The sequence below is a fragment of the Venturia canescens genome, chromosome 8, assembly GCF_019457755.1.
Source record: "Venturia canescens isolate UGA chromosome 8, ASM1945775v1, whole genome shotgun sequence".
NCBI classification, from domain to species: Eukaryota; Metazoa; Arthropoda; class Insecta; order Hymenoptera; family Ichneumonidae; genus Venturia; species Venturia canescens.
In genome coordinates, this window is record NC_057428.1 from 4,976,978 (window position 1) to 5,001,753 (window position 24,776).

At 34.2% G+C, this 24,776-nt stretch overlaps 1 protein-coding gene and 1 long non-coding RNA gene across 14 annotated transcripts; one reads left to right on the top strand and one right to left on the bottom strand.

The window, feature by feature from the left end:
* The first annotated feature begins 516 nt into the window (after positions 1-516).
* On the top strand, positions 517-24,591 carry AP-1gamma (adaptor protein complex 1, gamma subunit). Of its 13 annotated transcripts, XM_043426247.1 has the most exons (17): positions 1,429-1,751; positions 2,182-2,346; positions 2,818-2,924; positions 3,331-3,392; positions 3,764-3,956; positions 4,027-4,173; positions 4,349-4,664; positions 5,029-5,046; positions 5,703-6,113; positions 8,732-8,962; positions 9,101-9,322; positions 9,446-9,573; positions 9,840-10,095; positions 13,246-13,531; positions 13,685-13,845; positions 14,072-14,164; positions 18,735-24,591. In XM_043426247.1, exons 4-17 carry the CDS (start codon positions 3,350-3,352, stop codon positions 18,840-18,842), a joined length of 2,613 nt encoding a protein of 870 aa, XP_043282182.1. In that variant the 5' UTR covers positions 1,429-1,751; positions 2,182-2,346; positions 2,818-2,924; positions 3,331-3,349; the 3' UTR covers positions 18,843-24,591. The 13 variants fall into 13 exon arrangements, with proteins under 13 accessions (XP_043282176.1, XP_043282184.1, XP_043282185.1 ...); XM_043426241.1 differs by lacking the exons at positions 1,429-1,751; positions 2,818-2,924 and adding an exon at positions 517-1,115; XM_043426243.1 differs by lacking the exon at positions 2,818-2,924 and having other exon boundaries at positions 1,428-1,751; positions 3,773-3,956.
* On the bottom strand, positions 1,635-2,183 carry LOC122414712 (uncharacterized). Its single transcript, XR_006261803.1, has 2 exons — positions 1,970-2,183; positions 1,635-1,815 (listed from the first exon to the last, which is right to left on the bottom strand). It is a non-coding gene; the product is annotated as an uncharacterized lncRNA (long non-coding RNA).
* Positions 24,592-24,776: the final 185 nt, after the last annotated feature.

Sequence of the window (24,776 nt, forward strand, 5' to 3'; positions counted from 1 at the left end):
AATAAGCAAGTATTTTTTATGTTTAAAATGCATGAGCGACCATTGTGCCGACATTTCAAAGCGTGGAAGTTAAAATTCGCGCCACTGAATATTTTCAGGTTATGGTTACCTAGTCGACGCAGCGTTGCCACATCCATTCATTCGCTACTTAAAATTCTTCATATTTCACTGAACCTTCAAGATTAAACATTAAAAATATATATTTTCCGGTGGGCAAGACGTGTTTTTTTTTTTTTTAATCGTTCATGAAAATTTAGTTTACGTTCACACGTTCATAGAAATAGTTTATCTTGGCGTTGAATTATCAAAATAATACCAAAACTCATAGTGTAATCGTCTTTCCCATCTAACCGCATGTTAAACTACATAGATAAAACAATTTTTTTCTCTGGTGTTTTGTGGTGAAAAAATTTTTAAAAAATCATAAACATTCCGAATAATCCAACCTCTACTATATATTTTTTTCAAAATGAAATCTTGGATTTCAACTAACGCTTCAACCTCCTTAACGCTATTAACGCTGTCAGCGTTCAAGTAGAATGTACCCACGAAAGAAAACAAAATTCCGACAATTTTTTACAACATTCGACTTCGTTTAGATATAGCTACTAGCAGCATGTGCTCTGAATGTTCGTGAAACAAATGACATTATGTAGTCGAAATTTGTGCAGCAACAAAGCAAGCCAGTTATATTTTGGTGTACGGAGTCACGTAGTAGTAGTACAAATCACGGTAGCACCGCACTGACACACCACAAGGCACAAACCATGGTGAATAGTGACCCCGCTTCACGGTCACGGTGCCCACGGTACATTCATTCTATGTATTTGTGTCTATATGAATTTTGCGTGTTGCGTCAAGTAAAAGTGTGCGTTCTCGAGTTTTCGTTATCTGTACGTCTATACTTACTGTATTTTTTCGGCGCTATACTGTGAATAAACCTACATTTTACATAGTTTTCCTACCGTGTCTAGAGGTGAAATTAAGATAGCGAACAGAAGAGTGCTTATAGGCTAAATCACGGAACTGTCGCAAGACAGAAAATAAAAATATTTGCAGTTCTCGGCACTAAAATGAATATGCGTATTTAGACGATACGACATATGGGCGAAGAAGTACGTATCCGAAAACACTCATAAAATAGTTAAATCGTTATCGAATGAAAAGTAAAGGGGGAAAATTATATTCTCAAATCCAGGTGCGGCATTTTGTGAGGGCGCGTTAATCGCAAGAGTATCCTATTTCCCTTATTTATTATGCGTGATGCGTGTCATATGCACGTGTGCGTGCCGTGAGGTTAGTGTGCGCCATCTATAATCGTCCCGGTCGTCCCCCATAGTAGTCAAGGCATTTTTTTTTTCAACTGTCGTTCGAATGACTACACAAATATATATATATACGCGCGCGCGCGCGCGCGTGTGTGTGTGTGTGTGTGTGTGTGTGTGTGTGTGTGTGTGTGTGTGTGTGTGTGTGTGCAGATTATACTACAGTGTGTATTATCTCGAGGTTCCACGTTCCACGTCCGTCGTTGAACAATATTCGAGAGTTCGAGTAAAGACACGGGAAAAATATTATTTGGTTCAGTAGCATGAAAAACGACCTCGACATGAAATAAATAATAAAAGCAAACAGAATTCGTGAAATTTATCCATATATTTTATGTATCTGTGTTATACATGTGAACAAATTTAAGGAAACAATTATTTAGGTAGGCCGATTCTTGTTGACTGCACAAGTGCGGCGGTGGTGCGGTGAGTGCTTTTCTCTTGTTGGCTTCTAGTCAATTGGCGTAACGTCACTCGCTACTTCAAGATCCTATATAAAACATTTCTGTCCGTTAGACAACCCAGCCCAAGTCTTGTAGTACGTCGAGCAAGAAATCTTTAACCTCCTATTCGAGATCGTTCAGAATTTTATTTGAAGCAAAAGGTTTCATTTTTCGTGTACTCTATTTACATAACTCGATTACCCTACGACGCTCTTCAATTTTTCTTTTTAGTTGATCGATGTCCAAAGCAAAAGATATTAATGATCTCTGATCTTGTTCCATAGTATTCCCTCAACACTGGAAAAAACTGCAGTTTTTTATTTGAGAGCATGACTCACTATTTTTTAATTAGCTCTGACGTTTTGTTTGATCTGTTTCGTTAATGAAAAGAAAAACGTGTTGTAAACTAACAGGACTGTCCAAGATAGAAGTTGTTGCTAGCTGTTACACTTTTTTCATCCTGGTGGCTCCTATCTCACGGACTAACCACCGTTCAGCTGTTTTCTATAGGGAAGTGTACTGCGAGGCAAGGGAATATTTCATAGTGACATTGAAATCATGAATGCCTCAGAACATGGGTAAATTGATTGCATTGTTTATTATCAATTTTGTTTTTATTTTCTGTTCAAATCTTATAGATCAATTTTCTTTTATTGATTTGATTGTATATTATCCACAAATGTTTGTAATGTGGAGACAAAATATTCTTCCATTAATCGACATAATAGAATTAATAGATTCATTTCATTGATCTTCAATATCATTAATAGAACTTTTCCCAATCATTTTAATTCATACTAATTGATCCATTAATTTTTTGTTTTTCAAGTTTTAAATAAACTAGTAAAAACATGTTTTTAACTTAGACAAAAAATTTTAACTCGAGAGCATGAATCAGTTGGTATATCATAATTGTGAGTGCAAGAGAGATAGCTACAAATTTTGGAAGTAAAATTTTTCCATACCGTTCGTCCGATCGGATAAAAAATGTGTCAGCCCATGCAGGATGATGGCAAAGATGGACTGTAATTCATTTTTATTCCAACCAGATGAACGGTGTCAAAAAATTTCAACTTTGGAAATTCAAGGCAAGATTAGATGACTGATCCATCCTCTTAAAACATAATTTTGGAAATTCTTGGACTGAACAATGAAAGTAAGTTCCAAGTTGACTGATTTAACCCCAACACAATTGTTTCAACTTTTTCAAAAGTCCAATAAAATTTTTTGGGAAAAAAATTGGTTCCACAAGATTTCAAAGATGTTAATCATTAGCGGTGTAACGCATGTTAATTGCAATGATTTTTTTTTTTTTTTTTTTTAATTATAAGAACATATCCTAACATTATTTCTGAATAATTGTTTGATTTTTCTAGATTGAAAATGGGTATTTAATTTGAATAGACACAAATCATGTTCAGAAAGTATTGGAAATATCCATGAAAATTTGTCATTGTCTTACTGCAAAGAATGATCATTTTAACGCTTTAAGAATGTTAAAAATTGTATTTGTTCTTCTTTTTGTGTTATTGACTTGGCATGATTATCGTGTGTTTTTACAGGTTTAACCCATCCTTTAACATGGCCTCCATAAAGCAGGCTTTCAATGAGGCTGTTGAAAGAGGTGGGTAACGGAAAGAGCAGGAATGGTTATTACTTTTTCTGTATAAATTCCTGATTGTGCAAAATGCTTATATCTTTGATTTGGACCAATGCATTTTCATTAAAAGAGAAATATCTTTCTTCTACTCATATGCTCTGGTCTACTTTTGAATAAAATGGCCTGTAAAAAATTAACAGTACATAAATTCTTTTTAGGACAATCAAATTCGTCTGATTGGCTTTCTTCTTTATTTGTTAAGCACTTAAATTAAAAACAATTTTCCTATTCCAACAGAAATTTAATTTTTTTGCAAATGCAGCAAGAAAAGAATTGTCAAAACGTTACTGATACGAAGTTGCACTTTGATAATATAATATTGTTAAATTCAAAAGTATCAACAGTCAGGATGCCTGCACCAACTCGACTCCGAGATCTTATAAGGCAAATAAGAGCAGCCAGAACAGCGGCTGAGGAGCGTACTGTAGTAAACAAAGAATGCGCTTATATAAGATCAACGTTCAGAGAAGAAGACAGTGTCTGGAGATGTCGGAATATCGCAAAACTTTTGTACATTCATATGCTCGGGTAAATCAATAATATTTCATCAAGTATCTGCTGAAACATTTTAATAATTTCTTTAATACTACTGTTACAGTTATCCTGCCCATTTTGGACAATTGGAATGTTTAAAATTGATTGCGTCGCCGAGGTTTACGGACAAACGTATTGGTTATTTGGGCGCTATGTTATTGCTTGATGAACGACAAGACGTTCATCTTTTGATTACCAATTGTCTTAAAAAGTAAGCTCCCATCGTGATTGAGAAACACGAAAAGATCTATTGCAATTCCAGTGATCAGTTGAAATACCTATTGAGATTATAAAAGAGTCATGTCACATTACTAGGAAACATGAGTTCTCTATCATTGATTTGAACTGAAATGTATAATATGATCTTTTGTTTGCGATATTTACAGCGATTTAAACAGTTCCACACAATTCGTGATTGGTCTAGCGTTATGTACTTTAGGCGCGATAGCCTCACCGGAAATGGCGCGAGATTTGGCTTCAGAGGTTGAACGATTGATGAAATCACCGAACGCCTACATACGAAAAAAAGCTGCTTTGTGCGCATACAGAATAATACGCAGAGTACCCGAGCTCATGGAAATGTTTCTGCCAGCTACGAGAAGTCTCTTGACTGAGAAGAACCATGGAGTTTTAATAACGGGTGTGACACTAATTACCGAAATGTGTGAGAATAGCGTTGACACCTTGAATCACTTCAAGAAGGTGAGACTTCTATTAATTTTAGTTTCTAAAAAAATAAAACGAGTTTCACACAACCCAAATTTCATTACTGTATTTGTGCTTTCGTCCTTTATATGCGCGTATCTATAAATTCCTAATGATGGATGATGGTAATAATTCATTTTTTATTAAACAACAAGGAAATAGCCACTAATTCGATAAATGTAATTGACTTGTTCCAAAAACTTAGGGAATATATCAATTTCTTTGTATGGAAAATAAATAATCAACCACTGACTCAGGCATTTGCAGATTTTTTTTTCAAATCAGTGATTGAAGTTCTCTTTATTGAACAAAAAAATTACTCAACATTTATAATTGTACAAGTTTGATCTGTCTTGTTAAGGAATGCGGCCATCGAGAGGTAAATTCATACAACCCTTTGCTGTGTTAATTACTACGTTGTTTCATGCATGAACTTTCGAAGCTTGATCATATATTGTGGATATGAAAATTATGATAAAAAAGAAATTTGGGATGACGGCTGCAGTGACTCATATATGGGATAGATTCAACTTTGCTCATAACGATCCTAAATGTGAATAGAATTACTGAAAAATGATAAAAACCTGAAAATTAGATATTTCACTGTCGTTGATCGTACTGTGTACTTTGATTCTTCTTTTCTCGTCTATTGTAGGGGGAAATTTTATATTATTCGGAATTTCCCCTTTTTTCTCTTCCTTTAAATAAATGCAAGTTACAATCTCTTGTTCTTGTATTGTGATGATCACTATTATCGATATCGCATTCGCTATTTGCCGACGATATTTTTATTGTCCAGGTTAATTTTCTCTCCCTTCGCACTACGTTCACGTATTTTATATCTCTTTCGATGGACTGCAACTATATCTGCTGTTTTATATTTTTCTTTGTAAACTTGTGACGCTCAGTTTCCATATTTGTTACGTTTTACAAACAAATGAACGTTGAAATATATATATTCATTAATAAATTTTTTGCAAGTATTTTACCGTGAAACTAAGTGCTTTGCTCGTTTGTTTTTATTTCGAATTGCAGATTGTTCCGAATCTCGTGAGAATTTTGAAGAACCTCATACTCGCGGGTTATTCGCCAGAGCATGATGTTTCTGGTGTCTCGGATCCATTTTTACAAGTGAAAATCTTACGTTTGTTGCGCATACTAGGACGCAATGATGTTGACGCCTCCGAGGCGATGAATGATATCCTTGCTCAGGTTGCCACCAACACGGAAACGAGCAAAAACGTTGGTAATACGATATTGTACGAAACCGTTCTGTCAATTATGGATATTAAGTCAGAATGTGGATTGAGAGTTTTGGCAGTTAATATACTTGGACGTTTTCTTCTAAACAACGATAAAAATATTCGTTACGTCGCTCTTAACACTCTCCTTAAAACCGTATATGTTGACACAAGCGCCGTGCAGAGACATCGCTCTACGATATTGGTAATTATATTGATTCATCATCGCTGACTAAATTTCTCTAATTTCATCATAAATTCCCAACCATTGTTCAATTGAGTTACGAAAGGATTGTTTTATTTGTTGATATTTGTTTGCGTCTCGAGAAAAAAGTTGAAAATAAGAATTAGACTGGGCCAAAAAAATCAATATTTTTTTTCTAAAAAATATATCGAGTATATTATTCAGAATGACGAAAAAAGAAATTTGGTGAAAATTAGAGCCCTTAATATTAATTTTAAGAGATCTATCATTGCCGTTTTTGATTTTTATGCATGATTCGATGTTTTACGCCAAAACTGCTAGGAGATTGAAGTGAAAAAAATTGATTTCCACTCAATTTTATATAAAATTGAATTTCCTACAAAAAAAGGTCTGATTGAAAATTTTCTTCAGACGAGCCGTTTCCGAGTTATTAAGCTTTTTCAATCGATATACTTTTTCGGTTTGACTGTTTTACTTTGGAGTTTTGTAACTAATGAATCAATGAATATAAAAATGAAACCATTCTTGAAGCAAATTTGATGCTCTCTAAAAAAGGCCTCTTGGTATTTTTCCCTAAATTTACTTCTTCAGGAGGTATTCACGATTGAAATAGAAAAAAAAATTGAAATTTTAAGTTTTTTGTTCTTTACTCAATCTTTTTCCACTTCAAGGACTAAATTGACTTTTTCGAACAAGATTTATCATTTTTCATCAAAAATCTTTCAATATTTATCCTTATTCTAACAAAATTATCACAAAAGTATCTAAATTTAACGATGTATGGTACAAAAGTGTAAATAATTAGAAATTGATCAAATTTGGTGATAATGTTCTTCAACATCAAGTGCGAAAACACAATTTTTTTCAAAATTTTCTTCTACTTAGTTATCAAGTAATTACGCATTAAAGCAGATTTCTTATGCCCGGAATGTATACCTATATGGTAAATATTTACTTTATTCACTTTTGCTCAAAATAGTCTTAACATTTTTTTCCAGCATTATTATCAATAACGAATAATACCGCGATCAATTTTAGGGAGGGGGAAGGTACAAAAACCAAAAAAAAAAAATTTTGAAAAAGTCCGAAAGAAATTTCAGTTTCTTCCCTATATTCAAACCCATCCAACGATTCCGCACACACATCCGAGCATTATTCTCAATAAAAAATATTATCGCGATTAATTTTAAGGAGGGAAAACGGGAAAAAACAACATATGATTTTTTTATTCCTTAGTTTGTAAACTGTTTTTGGCAACGCCAAAATCTGTTATTTTTATCGAGCACGGCAGGATCACTTCCCGTTCAAACACCCCGTTATTTTCCAAAAAAGTTATACTTTCAGATTCCGATTGAAATTTAACGATTGCTTCTGTAAGCGACAAGGAACACCCGTCACACATAATTATTCCGTATATACTGTTCAAATTGAAATCGTTGACATTCATACTTTGTGGCCAGACACGTGAACATTATGCCTTTGTTTACTTTTTTTCATTCCATTGAATGATACTACGTAAACTTTACTATCGTTGATATTATTCTATTGTATTTGTAGCAACAAACAATTGTTGTTGGGTGACTCCAGAACGCATCTTTGAATATAGCGAAGAAACTGAAGTTTCTTTCGGACTTTTTCAAAATTTTTTTTTTTTTGGTTTTTGTACCTTCCCCCTTCCCTAAAATTGATCGCGATATTATTTTTTATTGTTAATAATGCTCGAAAAATAATTTTCCATGCTTTTTAGGAAAAGTGAATAAAATAAATATTTACCATAAATATAAATTCATTCTTGCTTAATTGATATTTTCTCAACAAAAAACGTAATTTTATTTTCTCAGAGTAAAAAATTTCTTCAGTAAAAAATTATTTAGTTGAGAAAATATCAATTAAGCAAGAATAAAGTTATATTGATTGTTAAAATTAGATATTTTTGTGATAATATTGTTAGAATAAGAATAAATATTGAAAGATTTTTGATGAAAAATGATAAATGTTCTTCGAAAAAGTCAATTTGGTCCGTGAAGTGGAAAAAAATTGAGTAAAGAACAAAAAACTTAAAATTTCAATATTTTTTTCTATTTTTATCGTGAATAACTCCTGAAGAAGTAAATCTAAGGAAAAATACCAAGAGACCTTTTTTGAAGAGCATCAAATTTGCTTCAAGAATCTGTCATGGTTTAATTTTTATATTCATTGATTCGCTAGTTACAAAATTCTAAAGTAAAACAGTCAAATCGAAAAAGTATATTGACTTAAAAAGCTTAATAACTCGGAATCGACTCGTCTGAAGAAAATTTTCAATCAGACCTTTTTTTGTAGGAAATTCAATTTTATATAAAAATGAGTGGAAATAAATTTTTTTCACTTCAATCTCCTAGCAGTTTTGACGTAAAACATCGAATGATGCATAAAAATCAAAAACGGCAATGATAGATCTCTTAAAATTAATATTAAGGGCTCTAATTTTCACCAAATTTCTTTTTTCGTCATTCTGAATAATATACTCGATATATTTTTTAGAAAAAAAATATTGATTTTTTTGGCCCAGTCTAATAAGAATTTGAGAAAGTGTCAAATGTCCAACTACATCAACTTACATCATATTTTATTCACAGGAATGTCTTAAAGATCCTGATGTTTCGATTAGACGACGTGCCATGGAGCTTAGTTTTGCCCTCGTCAATACAAATAACATCAGAAACATGATGAAAGAGTTACTCTTGTTTCTTGAGCGTGCTGATCCTGAATTTAAGGCTCAGTGCAGCAGCAATATCGTCATGTCGGCTGAGCGTTTCGCACCAAATAAACGCTGGCATCTCGAGACACTCTTTAAAGTTCTAGTAGCGGTATATCATAATCTCAATATTCCTTTGTGATAAGTCCACATATTCATTTTTCTTGAGAGGAGATGAGAAAGGCTATCAAATTTTTTTTAAATTTATATCGCTGTTAATATTTAAATTCGTACTTTTTATATATGGCAGGCCGGCAGTTTCGTTCGTGATGATGTGGTAGCGTGCACGATTCAACTTATTTCGGAAACTCAAGCACAACAGAGTTACGCCGTAAGCGCCCTTTGGCGAGCCCTCGAAAGAGACACTTTCGACAAGCAACCATTGGCTCAAGTAGCTACGTGGTGTATCGGTGAATATGGTGACTTGTTGCTCTATGGCCCCCCGATTGACGATGCTGACACACCAATAAATGTGGGTGACTTGCCAAAAGGAAAATTTCCATCGCGTATTCTTCCTTAAACATTTTTCATTTATACCATTTTATTTGACACTACAATTTCAATATTGTGATATAAAAGTCGCATTTTTTCATAGCTCACGGAAGACGATGTGATTGATGTTTATCAAAGGTTACTTTGGAATCCTCAAAATACCGTAGTGACGAAGCAATACACACTTTTGTCTCTGACAAAACTGAGCACGAGATTTCAGCGAGGAAACGAGTAAGGAATATATATTTGGAGGAATTATTCGGAAACTGTGTGCACGCGCGTGCGTGCATGGGTGCGCGCGTATTTCTTGATTTCTTAAATTTTCTTTGTCTTTGAGATGTTCTATTTTTTGTTTTATTCATATTTATTGTATATCCTGCACGGTTCTTCAATTTTTCATTTTAACCCTCATTCCTTTTCCGTTTATGTTCGCGGAGTCCACTTTTCAACGAGACACAGTGAATATGTTTCAGTACGTTAGTACCTCGATTTTACAGGAAAATACGACAGATTATAGACACTTTTGGAAGTAATCTGCACATTGAACTTCAACAGAGAGGAATTGAATTTTCGCAATTGTTTCGTAAGTACGACCATTTGAGGCCCGCTTTGTTGGAGAGGATGCCACCTATGGAAACCGCGAGACCTCAGGCCAATGGAATAATAGGTATGGTGAACGGCGAAACCGAACTCGAGGAGGACAAATCATTGAATTCAGGGATCGAATCGATCGCGCAACCTCCTTCGGATTCGGTGAGCGCAACAATTTATAGTATAGTAGTTTATTTCCAATTATACCTTTTCAGGTTTTTACATAGTTCCCCTCTTTATAAATCTCCCCTCTTACATGCTAGTTGTCCTGATCTTTCCTTCAGTTACTCTTTTCCTTTACATGTTTTGCTTATCATCTATTCATATTCTCTCGCATAATCATACGCTCTTTAAGACCTTAGGCCATCCTAGAGACCGAAAAAAGTAGTAGACCAAGCAATAGAGCTCTAAAATCACTCGATTTTGACGAAAATAATACTGGATAACGGTTGATATCATTACATACGGAATAGCCTCTAGAAGCTAACTGACCAAAAACGTACTCGAGCTTTCCATTGTCAGTTTTTTTTTTATTAACAATTTAGTGCAAAAAATCGCATTTTTTTGGTTTTTTACTTAGAAAAGAAACACTAATGGAGCAATGTGTATGGTTTCAATGGACGAAATATAGAGAACTAAGATACGAAGAGAATGAGACCTGAAAAAATCCAATCAGTTGATTATTAAGGAAGAAAACCTAAAAAAAAACTAAAAAATAGGGTTTTTCCAAAAATTCGTAACGCTGCCGTTTTTTGAGTTGTAGCGCAGGCTCTCCGCAAGGAAGTCGATATTAATAGGTACTTTCTGCGTGTAAAACCCAGAGGCTGTCGGATTATTAGTTTTTCTATAATTCCAGTTAAAAGTTTTTTACACCATATTTTTCAACGAGGCTGGATGCTCTGAAAGTAATCCAATTGGAATTTATCAATCGGATTTGGAAAGTAGAAGAATTTAGTTATAAAACTTCAATCTTCGTTAATCATTGATTTTTGGCCAAATAGTGTACAAGTAGAAAATGAATAATTTGCCTAAAAAACCGTCAGATAAGTGTTATTAAAAATTGAACTATGCAATACAGAAAAAAAATTTTACGTACTTCTATAAACAATGTATTTTTCGAGATATATGCCAAATATCAAGTCAATTAGTTGAAAATTGTCTGAATTATGAATCCAGCCAACCAAGAAAATGTAGTTTTGAGATAGACCCGTTTGAAGAAGAATTGAATTTTGCAATACTTCAAATCAGCGATGCCTGCACACCATACGATTAGCCTTTTGGAATATCATCCTGCTTTTCCATTTCTTTTCTCCTCGATTCTTTCATCTTTTAACCGGTCCCTTAACGATCTCTGCACGCTTTGTCGATCTCCTGGCACATTTCATAGCTGCTTGGGTATTTCCAACTGTATTGCCTATATTATATGCATAATTGAAGAAAATCCGTCATGGAGCACACTAACCGCAATATCTGCAGCTACCCTAGCGGATTGCACACACCCTACGCTTTTTTATGTTTTTAATTCAAATTGATACAAAATTAGAGTAAATTCATTAAGTGCAATTAAAAAAATCATTGATAATGCCATAAACATGAAAAAAAAAAAAAATACGGGAAACTGAAACATTTCGAAAATTCACAGCTCACTGACCAGGTAAAACCCATTTTAAAAATTTCCAGTGTTGTTTGGATATAGAGTAAGGTACATTCCCTGAAAATTTCATTGAGGTAGAAAAAATTCCCAGCTGTTTGAAAACGGTGATTTTTCAGAAATCAAGTAGCTTTTAGAGGTTGTGTATAAAAAGGAACGTGAAAACATATAAGTATTCGTATATGCAGTTATAGAAGATACCTAGATGAAAAATTAGAGCCGTATGAAAGCCATCTACGTAAAAAATTATCATTACGGCCGCGTTTCAAAAATGCAGGAAATTTCGTAAAAATTGTAATTTAAGAAAGTGTGCTAATTCGATCGGATTTTCATTCGGAAAGAAAAACTATTTTTTTCTCAAAAGTAGAAGGTCCAAGAAAAGTGCCGCTTCACACGAATATTTGAACCTCATCGAGTTCGCATGAAAAAAACATGGAAAGGGTTAAACAAATGATTTTTAAGAATTTCAAAAAATTCTACAGCGGTCAAGATTTCATGAATGAACTTTAAATTTGGGGGATCGTTTTATTTCATAACCTACTTTTTAGGAAAAAAATCGGCAGCAAAGTCGACCAAAGCGCGCAGGCTGCGGTCGAAAAGTAATGCATCTACCCATATAAATATAGGGGGACATGAGGTAAAATGGCCTTCTTTGAAATTGTAAATTTTGGGGTAAAATAGACTTTCTAAAAGTTAATGATAGAACGATTTTTCAATTTTTTTTTTTTCAAACTCAGGATGTTTTCTTCAATATTTTTCTTAGTATTAATGTGTCATTGAGCAACAAATTAGAGATAATTAACCGAAAGACATAGACCCTAAAAATGAAAAATTCGAATGTAACTCTCAACAATTTCCGGAATAAGTTGTTTGTATACGCACTCACATGTTAAAATCTTACAACGATAATGTGGGCTAAGACGGTGTTCTTCTTTCGTTGAATTAGAACGTCAAGAAACAGAGAATTTTTTTCGAAATTCAAAATAAATTAAAAAATGGGGCGAAGTGGACACTAAAAAAACTACTCTACTGACGATTTCGACTAATTTTTTCGAATTTACGATGAAATTGAATAAAATCTGAATTTTCTATCTATCTGAATCTAGTCAGAATCGTCAGTAGAGCATTTTTTTCAAGGAGATGTCCAGTTGGCCCTATAATTTTTTTTTTTTTTGACAGGATATGAAAAATAAGTGTGAAAAATCAATTTTTTAACACAGCAGAAGTTGACAGACATATGTAAACCGACACATCTAGCTTAATTGCTTATGGTGTCCATTTTGCTCCGCGTTCCCCTATATGTGTGCATAATAGAACAAGCAAAAATAGGCCTGTATCGGCCGGGTTTTTTTCGCGGTTTTTTTTGGCCCTTGTGTTAATGCAGTATAGGGTTTTGCATTTGGAAAGAGAGACTGGGTAACACTTTGGGACTGGGAAACAGTGAAGAGAAAGGGATATTAGTATTAAAGTAACGATATAACGGTTCGCGAAAACCCAGCAGGGTATATCTGGCGGGAACAGAAAAATAGAACATGAGTAGCAATCAAAATTCCCATATCACATAAATTATTAAGCCTATTCACAGAGCCGACTAAATTTTCTACATCATCATTGTAATCTGGTAACAACTTCAAGTTAATCTATCATGTTAATAATTTCAGAGTGCTTTGTTGGATCTTTTGGGCACCAGTGACCTTGAAATAACAGTCCCAGTTGTGGTTTCAACAGTAAGCAGCGAAACTCCTAACAAAACAACGTCAGTTAGTAATAACGACCTTTTGGACTTACTTGGTGGTTTGGATCTTGGCAGTCCGGAAAACGCGGTTACACCAGCGGCATCACTTAGCCATCCAATTTCACAACCGCAATCTCAGTCTTTCTTCAGCTCGACCAACACAACAAGTTTCCTTGTTAACGACCTTCTTCATTCAACTGCAGTGGAAAACGGTTCGTCCATACTATACTGAAATGAAGCGCTTGATGTAAATTTGAATTAAGCCTAGAGTAAAAAAAAATCGAGTTTCAAAAAATATTTATTAGAATTGAATTTTACTGGGAAACAGATTTTTATCTGCAAATATGTTTTCTGATTCATCACAGAAGTTCCAAACATGGTTGTTCACGACAAAGCTGATCTGAAGATCATTTTCAAGATGGAGAGATCAAACGACTTTCCTGATGTTTTAGTTATAAACATGCTTGCCTGCAACACTGGGCCAACCCCATTGACGGACTTTCTCTTCCAGGCTGCAGTTCCCAAAGTAAATTCATCATTCACAATTTTTTCCTTTAGTGTCTCTACGGAGGGGGATATACCACTCGTTTTTTTTGCATTAACCCGAAAATGTAAAGATTCTATATTAGTTTTTCTTGAATTTTAACGAATTGAATCTTGGATTCGATAAAATTTAATCGAATATTATTAAAGTAATTAAGAGTTGACATTGCGGCTTTTCACGTAATTAATAATTTGTTTCATTCTTATAGACATTCCAATTACAAATGCTTTCACCGTCAAGCACCACGATAATACCATCGGGGCAAGTGACTCAAGTTCTTAAGGTTTCGAATATAACCAAAGTGAGTATCGATTTTATGTCCGTTAATTACAATAATAACGCTCGTTCATAAGATCCTTTCTTGTGGAAACGATATAAATTTTTCCGATTAGGTTTTGAAATCGAATTCGGATAAGAATAAAAAATGTTCTATGAGATCTGATTTTAGTTGGGCAAGGTATTTTCCAGTAATGTGTTAAAATATTCATAGTCCCGTAACACATTTACATTCCAACAACTTCGCTGACGTCAGTTTCATTTGAATTTCAATGGAAACTCTACATACTCATCACTTGTTTTATTTCAAAGAACCCAAGAACGAATTGAAGTTGAAATACTAGAAATTAATTTTGATTACAAACGTACATTTGGGGCGTTTCACGTCAAATCGGAAATCTTTCAAATTCGCATTTTTTATTTGATCCATTTTTTTCTCAAAAAGAAATTTTTTTCTTCAAACATATAACTCTTTGAAAAAATAAGCGAAGCTAATGCATGGGGAGATTAAAATCTTTTTTGGAATGATCAATACACCAAACGGAAGTTCATTCCGTTTATGAAGATTAGACCGTCACACAAAAAATATGATCAGTACTTTCAACCGGACCCGCTGAATCTGAATCCGGGGTCAGATTGACCGATATACCTCCAAAATTTTGAATAAATTCCAAAAAATTGCGAAAATGCCGGAAAATCGCTGTTGAAAGCATGATGAAAGTTGTCTTTGACCTTACTCGGGGGTATTGTTTATGTATTTTGATGCGCTGAATCTGAATTTGAGGTCAGATTGGCTGATACACCCCCAAAATTTTGAGTGAATTCCAAAAAAAAACCCAAAAATGGCGGAAAATTGCAATTAAAAGTGTGATAAAAGTTGTCATCGATCTAAATCGGGTGTGTTTTTCATATTCAGCACATCATCCTGAATTTGAATTCAACAAGTGCTCTGATATTAAAATAGCAGACTAGAATGCGGACTGGATACCCTATACAGTTCGTGATCGGTGTAAGACAATGTTAACACGCTAGACTAATGTAAATCCAGAAAGTAAAAGTGCTTGCAATTCACAAAACCTATGATGTCGTCTGCACCGATAATTCAAGGGAACTGCTATTTTTGTATGGCCCACGTCACTGGTTTCACGAAAAATTCCAAAAGTGAAATTGTGCACGCCAACGTTCGATTAGTCCAAGAATCAGCAAAAATAGTGCCCGTGGATGAAACCGTAACTACCGAACTGATGGATGTGGAACTTTCTGATGAAGAGATAGTAATGGAGGTTGACAAGATCTATCAAGCAAAAAGTTCCGAGGATGACAATTACCTCCCATATGTCGAAAGCAAAGGCTCCCCAAACCTTTAACCAAGAAGAATTGAATGTTCTCGTACGAGAGTTAGGATTGCCGAAAGACGGAGCTGGACGGTAACATTGAAAAAGAAAAACTTGCTATCAAAATAAACATCAGCTTACTTTTATCGTGATATGCAGAAGATGTTTCGGCAATTGTTCACAAACGACGAAGAGAATTCATTGGTGTACCGTTCAGATGTGAAAGACTTAATGGATAAATTCCAACTGAACATATACTAAAACGATGAACGGAAACGCTTGATTGATTCGTCAAAAAGAAGTCTTAAAGCCGTTCTATTGCATAACGGAAACACATGTGCTCCTATTTCAATAGCTTACTTGATTCGGAACATCAATGGCAAATTTGTGGTGATCTCTAAATTGCAACACTGCTCTTAGGTCAACAGTCAGGTTTCACAAAAAATCCCTGCTTTTTATGTTTATGGAACTGTAGAGACAGAAAAAAACCATATGTTCAGAAAGGATGGCCAAACAAAAACAAACTTCGATCTAGGCCGTAACAACATCATATGAACGGTAGCACGTCTAAATATCACAGTCAAAATATCACACGAAAAAATATCACGGACAATATATCACCACGACAAAATATCACACGTCAAAAGATCACGCACACAAAATCTCACAAGACCACAAATAACAGTGACAAAATATCGCATCGATATAGTATATGGAGGCAAATCACGAATATATCACGGATTAATCGAAGTTTAATGTTTGTTTGTGTGGAGATGTATGTGTTTGTCCGCTTTGGTTTGTTTGTGTATAGGTATGTACGTGTTTGTCTGTTCGGGTTTGTTTGTGTAGGATGTATATTGTCGGTGTGATATTTTGACCGTGTGATTTTTTGTCGGTGTTTTTTTGTCGTATGTTTTGCAGTCATGGAACCCATATGAACATCATTGATCGGCCCTTCGAAATATCTGCTACCACCACTTCACATTAAACTTGGTTTAATAAAACAGTATGTCAAATTGGACAAAGACGGCGATTGTTTCCAGCATTTGGGAGAAAAGTTTCCCGCGATGAGTGATGCGAAATTAAAGGAGGGTATATTTGGTGGACCACAAATTCGTAGTTTATTTGGAGACGAAAATTTCATTAAAAAAATGAACGATACTGAGAAGGCAGCTTGGCTAAGTTTCAAAAAACGTTTCTCAGAACTTTCTGGGATATAAGAAAAGTGAGAATTACCAAAATTTGGTTGAATAGCTATTAAAATTTTAGAAATTTGGGTTGTTCAATGAATCTCAAACTACATTTCCTACACTCCCACCACGACTATTTTCCTGAAAACCTTGGAGATCTTAATGGAGAATAAGGAGAAAGATTTCATCAAGACATCAGCGAAATGGAGAATCGGTATCAGGAAAGGTGGAATGTGAATATGATGGCAGATTTTTTCTGGACGCTATAGAGAGAAATAACAAGAGAAGATAGAAAGAGGAAGAGAAATCCGCTGCATAGGTCGTTCGAAGAGAAAAGAATCCGTTTACAAGAGAAGGACGGTTTAAGATCGGTGAAAATTTTGCTTTTCTCATATTACTTGTGGAAAATGAAAAAAAAAATCAATTAAGCACAATTCAAACCAAAGAACAATCATGCCTGCAATAGTTTTATATTCAAGTTTTTTATACAATCCTCCCCAGTTTCTAGTTTATTGCATGCAGAATATATAGACCTTTTTTGTGTACAGTTCAAGATGAATCATGTGTATTTAAACCATTTAAAAATTATTGTTTGACGTTTTTTTGCAATTTTTTGTTATTTTTCACGATCTTCGACCGAAGTTTGCATGATCGGGACTACTGCTACCGGATTCAGATGGAGTTGCTCGAAATTCATAAAGAACAGCTGGTTTTTTCCATGGATGCAAAATTTTGGAGACGTAAATAGACTCCGGATTCGGTTTCAGCGCATCAAAATACAAAAAGAGCGTTTTCAATATAGATCAATAAAACTTCCCATAACTATGGTAGCGATTTTTCCCCATTTTTAGTGGTTTTTTACAGTATACTCAAAATTTTGGGGGTGTATCAGCCAATTTGACCTCAGATACAGATACACTGCATCAAATTACAAAAAAACACTTTCGAGTAAGATCAAAGACAACTTTTATCACGTTTTTGACAGCGATTTATCGCCATTTTTTCGGTTTTTTGAAATTTACTCAAAATTTTGGAGGTATATTGGCCAATCTGACCCCGAATTCGAATTCAGCGGGCCAAAATATGTAGAGATTGATGGGTCCGATTCTAGGTACTGACTACTTGTTTTTGTGTGCCGGTCTTATTAACGAATTGATTCAAGGAATTTCATCCGCTTTAAGTGAGGATTTTCCTTTTTCCACTGGGTTGGTGCCCCTCGATTTTCCTCGTAATTTTTTATATGAAACGTTTTAAAGGGTTCATTTTATTGGTTATTGAGATAAACGTGTTTAAATATAGTTTAAAATACACAGGTATAGGAACTATGCGTAAAAAATAGGGTATTTTACGCTATGTAAAAAAATACATAAAAATGCATGATTATGATAGATTTCGTAAAAAGTAAACGAGAAACGTCAATATTTATTCATAAAAATGCAATGTAAATTTTATAATTCAATTTTACAATCGTCTTTTTTCATCTATTTTTCAAATGTCTAAAACGCTATCCGCCATATTGGATTCCAACGTGACGTCACTCCGATAGTAAACAATCTAGATTCTTATCGTGCGCTTTGTGTTATTTTGAAATTTTACAAGTTATTATAACTCATTATTTTCACAAATTTTGTTGCTTGGTCTTTCACAATCGTATATTTACTAACGGAGTAACGTCACAAACCGAAACAACATGGCGGCTAGCATTTCCGCGGGAAAATTCAAAATCATAAATAAAAAATAGTTTTAAGCCAATTTACGGTCTTATAAAATTGAAATAAAAATTCTACTGGTTTACTACGATCTCAGGATTATTTTAAAATAGTTTTCAAAAAAGGTGTAATACCCTATTGTTTATCTTTCGATAAAACAAATGAGCGCTTCTTACAAAATTGATAAAAAAAATTAGTTTCCTTAGAGCCGCTTAACATTTTGAAAAAAGCAGTTACACTTTTTTCAAATATCAAGTTTTTGTAAAATCCATATAGCAAGATTTTACAACAAGATTGCGTGGTTGATGGATTACCTTAGGATCATTATCTTATACCTATAATTTGGTGTTTTATTTCTTAAGGGATCACTGAGAATGCGACTACGTATTTCATACGTGGATGTATCAGGCACCGTACTCGAACAGACGGAGGTCAACAATTTTCCTACACAATTGTTCAATTCACAGTGACAGGAATATACGTGAAGGAAGAAACGAATTGTATATACGTGAGCCTAAAATGAGGATATTACGTGTGGTCAAGATGCAAGAAATCTCGGTAAAAGATATAGAACCAAGATCGTTCGAACAAAAAATGAAAGAATGCGCCTTTAGCTGTAAAGTCCTGCTAGCTTGAGCAACGGAAGTCCTCAGAGTTCACAAAAATGACTTTTGTGATAATCGAGACGCGAGACGAGACGATTTTTATATGTTTAAAAGAAGTAAAACATCGATAATTGATGTTGGATATATGTGACCAGGTCCACGACTTTTCTACCACTATCTGTGAGCTGGGATCAGCTGCTTGGGTGTCGATTTTTTTAAAGTAGATTATAGACAAAAACAGCCCTCCAAATCGGGACTTACAACAAAGAAATATGGTGCCTGTGCAATTATTCGAAAGTTAATTTTTTCACGAGAGTTCTGTAGAGCACAAAAACTCGTATGAGATTCTTCTCTCTTTTTCAATCTTATATTTAAAAAGAAAAAAGAATTGTTTTTTCCTCTAACCGAAAATTCGGTTAGAGCAAATTAGTAACCCTTCTCTGAATTATCATTTTTTTTAATTTCGCGTATTTTCGAAATAGTGTCAAGGGCAACATTTTTCCAAATAACCAGCTTAAATTTTTCATTTATGTAGATTCTATTATTACCTACACTAATTTCTATTTATCGCCACTTTTACCTTTATTCGGGGTCTCGTGAAGGTAATTGATTTCTAAAAATCGCTGTTTATATATAGCTGGAAACTTCCTTCTTTTTTTCAAATGAAATTGCTTGAATTATTCAAGGACTCAATTCCATCCACAAACAAAACTAAAATCTAATGATTGAAACGACCATAATAAATTATGATTTTTAGACATGAAAATGATTGACAATGCCATAAATATGGAAAAAATGACGAATTTGTATATTTGGAACAACCCGAGTTCGCTAAGCAAGTTAAACTCATTCCTGAAATTTTCGAAGTTATGCGGGGATATATCAAAGTATAATTCCTAAATTATTCTGGCAATTCCATTCCTATAGATAAAAGTAATGGGTAAAAATTAGTAAGAAATGTACGTGGATGAGAGATTTTAGCCGTCTATTTGTAAAATCGTTGCCCCGCCGCGTGTTGAAAAATGGACGGAACTATATAAAGCAGCAGTCTCAGAAACGCGTGCTAAAGCAACTGAATTTTAATTCAAAAGAACAAACACTTTTTCCCAAACGTCCTAGACGAAAAAAGAGGAATGCAAGTATTTTATCTCCACAAAACTCTCGCATGAAAAAAATCATTTCATAGGCTAAATAATTAACTTTTCAAAAATTTCGAGAAATTATTCACCTATCAGATTTTGATATACTAAGTTTCAATTTGGAAGATCGGCTGTATTTGAAATCAGCTTTGTTTGAAAAAGCCAAACAGCTGTAGAATGCGCAGGCTGTAGTAAGAACTAGTGGATCTAGCCATATATAATTTATCGTTTCTGACATTTGAAACATCATTCATTTTTTTTTATTGATTATTCTAGAAAGGCTTGTATAGTTGACTGAAAAAAGTTCTAAAAGAGACGCATAAAGATTATTTTTTGTAAATATTAGATAACAGATCCGATTCCTATTCTAGCCTGTCAAAGATCGAACTGTCTTAATATATGACAAACATAATCGATCTAATGACAGAAATGAATCAATAAGACAAGGAGAACAAGATTAATATTTAGAATACGTTTGACTTGAGCTTTGTCAATGTTGAAGCCACTTAAGCATCGTGTTCTGGCATTACAGGCCAAGCTACAGAGATTTGGAGTGAGCATTTTCTACAAAAAGTGTTAGAAGAAAACCAACTGCGCCATTGTTTGAGGAATATCTCCTTATGATATAGTGACCTGTCGTCTACTCGAGTTTCTTATTTACCGCTTTATTATTAATAATTTGATGCAAAAAAATCGCTCTTTTTTAGTTTTTTGCTTATAAAATAAAAACTATCAGAATGATCAGGATAGAGTGAGTAGACATTGTAGAGAATAAAAATACGAAGAAAATGAGAGGTCGAACGACTCGATCGGACCGTCAGTTTTTGAGTTGTAGCGTAGATCCTCCGGCCAGTATTAGTCCCCCTTTTTTTATTAACATAAACTTCATTTGTGTGAAAAGCAGGCACATAGTTTTGGATCTGTGGCCATTTGAATTTTTTTTTTATGCAATTTTCCTGCAGCCCTCCCCTACATTAAAATGGTCCGATTTCAATTTACTAAAATGATTTCGAAAGGGGAATTTTTATAATTCAAAATGTTCATCTTAGTTTTTCATGATAACGTTGAGAAATATGTTAAAAATGGAACTGAGCAGCACGATAAACGACCGAGCGCGCGACAGTAGTTGAAGAGTGGGGGAGAGCAGCGGGCAAGTCTCATTGCATGGGACAGTGCCTGCTTTTCACACAAATGAAGTGTATGTTAAGAGGATGGATCACTCAGTATATCGCAACTGTGGGTGCGAGAGAGATAGCTGAAAATTTCGATTTCGAAAATTCCAAGTGAGGTTAGTCGACTGATTCATACTCTTAATAACTAATACTGACCGGAGGATCTACTCTACAATTAAAAAAAAACCGAGATATTAATTTTTGAAAAAAAAATGCATTTTCGTCGGTTTTTAACGATTTTCTCCTAAACTAACTGTCCGATCGAGTCGTTTGACCTCTCATTTTCTTCGTATTTTTATTCTCTACAATTAGTCTAGTGACTCTATCACGATTACCCTGATAGTTTTCATTTTATTAGCTAAAAAAAAACTAAAAAAAAACGATTTCTAGCATCAAATTGTTAATAATGAAGCTGTAAATAAGAAATTCGAGTAGACGACAGGTCACTATTTCATATGAAGCTATTCCTCACACAATGGCGCAGCTGGTTTTCTTCTAACACTTTTTACGTGAATAAATCTTTGTAAGCTTGGCCTATTATCACATCACGCGCTTTCAAAGTTTATGACGCCGCAGTCGAACATACTCTGAATTCCCGAATTTCCGATATGATTATGGTGAAACGCAGAAAGCAAAAACTGCTCGAACCGTCATCTATGTAAAAAGACAATTTTATTTGGCGAGGCAAAACAGGCGCACTAAACAAAACAATCGATTTATTTAATCGACCAAATAAATTACAAGATGTCCTCGTTGAAAATCATGTAATTCTGATTCTCAAATGGGAATGGAAGCGTTTTTTTTTTATTGTAACAATACCGATTCGTCTCGCATCTCGTTAACGCGATACTTTGATACTATTTCCCAAAAGCTATCGATAAATATGGTGACCGATCAATGTCGAACCAAAAATGCTGTACTTAAAAAAATATACGAATAAAATACCGGACAACTGCAAATTGCCGAATTATTTTTCTTTCCGTCATAGAGCACGGAAAAAATGGAATAAAACATATTGAACGCACGGATCAGTGAGCAGGTATGAATCATCAGCAATTTTGTTTGAGCGTCAGAGAATTGCTATAGTTAACCATTCATCGAACCTGTGTTATTCCCTTAGTTACTACACAAAAATCACAATATTTAATTCGTCAAAGGAGAAGGGAGAGAACGACTGAGCGAGAGCGAGAGAGAGAGAGAGAGAGAGAGAGTAAACTTCTACACTGCAAACTATGCACCCACAGCGCTACTAAATGATGAAAAAAAAAAAAAAAAAAAACAAGAAAAAAGCAATGAACTCGGTCAAACACTATATTGATGGGAATATAATGCATCGTGTAAAGAAAAATATCTGTATATAAAGTGCATTTTGGCTTCGTTCCTTTTATCAATTTCGAACTTCTTTTAACCTGATACTTTAAACTTATGATTTTGAACTTTCGTCTGTAACATAATCGAACTGGTATTTCATAACTTATTGGAATTCAGAAAGTATAAACGAACGATTGAATGCAAAATTGTTTAAATAGCGTCATTAGGAGCAGCAAAAATGAGAGCGGAACTTTTCTAAAGCGGCATATTTCCTCGTAAATTGTCGTGTATGTGTGCAGATGAAAGTATTATTCATAACACGACAAAAAACGACCGATCACATCGCTCGTACGGTTGCCGAGTGAAGCACATATCATGAATCTTCCTTGATTTTCATGGTGCATATTAATAGTATATTACACACCTAGGGAGGGAAAGTAGACTACTTCAAACCGCGGGCAGAATTGTCACTCGAGCCGAAAGCAAAAGACAAGCACCGAAAGTTCGCCTTTTCGAAAGCGCCGAAAGTTTGACTTTCCGAAATCGGAAGGTTGAATTTTCGGTGCATGTGTGGTGAAAACTTATTTTTGTTACATACACAACAAAATTTTCGATATCACGGGACAGAAACCTAAGTTTCCCCCTCTTGTTTCAATTAGTTTTCAATGTTATAGTTCATCGGGAAATACGGAACATGTCTTTCAATATCGAATTAATTTTCCTCAATTAATCAAATATTCTTTACGGAAAACAATCAAACATACAATTATTTTGGTTATAGATGATTATTAATTTCTCTATGAAACAACGTATCAGCTGCATGTCATGATCAATTTTGAGGGTTTATTTCATTCTTGTGTGTCTGTTAGGAGATGAAAAAGACACCGAGTGTTTCTTATTTTCCGACGAGCTACTATATACAAAATATTCGATGAATTCGGAATGGGACACTGAAGTGCTTATTCACGTTCGATTCCAATGTCAATTGTGGTAATGATTAGTTCTTTGACCAGCGTAGAAAAATTATTGAAAAACTGGATTTCTGATAAATTCATAATACTGTAAATAGAACATCTCTTGGCTTACTTCAGCGTAGTAGCGCCAAAAAGTAAGGAACAGGACAAACCGTTCAGGGGTAAGACATTTTCCACACGCACACCAGCCAAAAATTATTATTTTGAGTCAGGTATGACAAAAAAGTAGCACTCATAAATTTTTCAGTCAAAAAGTTCGTTTCTTTATCCATATGTGGATGAACGCCATTATTGTTATTTTTACCTTTGAGTGTGTTCCCATTTCACAAACTTCACAATAAACGAAATACGTTTTCGACACTCCAGATGTTGCAGATAGAGACATGGCAATAAGCTACTGTCCACATGTTCTATCGTCAGTGCCCATAAGTTATATCATAATGGACCTCTGTGTATACATATGAGTGGATCTATTATGCTTTAACTGCAGCTGCGAGTTTAGATCAGCGATTTTATTGCCGATTTTTGTTTAAATGACAATTGAAGTATGGACTTCAATAATAAAGCGGACTTCAAATTAGAGCAAGAGCTCTTTCTCAAAAATGTAAGATTAAAGAAGAGAGATCACGCTTCATTCGAATTTTAAAGCTTTATCAAGCTTACGTCAAACAAATCACAAAAATGGTTAAGGAAAATAAAAAAAAAAATGTATGGTCATCAAATTTCTTTTTAATGTGTTCAAATCAAGAGGATCGTTTTTTCTTAGGACTTACGATTTTGAAAAAATTGGTAGCCGAAGTGCTTGACTGAAGCCTTTAAATTGCAGTAAAAAAAATCGATCTGCCCATATATATTCATGCAACGAAAAACACGTTGATCTGCTACTGTGTAAGCCGGATGATTAAATGAAAATCGAAGTTGTATATAATTCTTAGGGAATCAAAATGTGAATCATTCAAAAAACAAAATGTATTTTTATTCCAAGAAAAAATAAACGTTTCATATCTTGGTTTTTTCATTTATTGGATTGACATTATTTTCATTTATTTTTGTTTTTAATCGATTCGAAAAAGTTTTTTTTATTAGTAAGTTGTATCAGTAGAGTACTGGAACTAGTATTTTTTTAAAATTCCATTGAAAAATTCCCTTTTTATTTTGTATTGATTTTCATTTTAGCAAAATGTGTAATTGAAGGTGATTTGC

Coding starts and splice junctions, on each gene's coding strand:
- AP-1gamma (XM_043426241.1), top strand. CDS start 2,327: ATGAATGCCTCAGAACATGG. Junction 9,323..9,445: donor ATGCTGACACACCAATAAAT/GTGGGTGACTTG, acceptor ATTTTTTCATAG/CTCACGGAAGACGATGTGAT. Junction 13,846..14,071: donor TCCAGGCTGCAGTTCCCAAA/GTAAATTCATCA, acceptor TCATTCTTATAG/ACATTCCAATTACAAATGCT.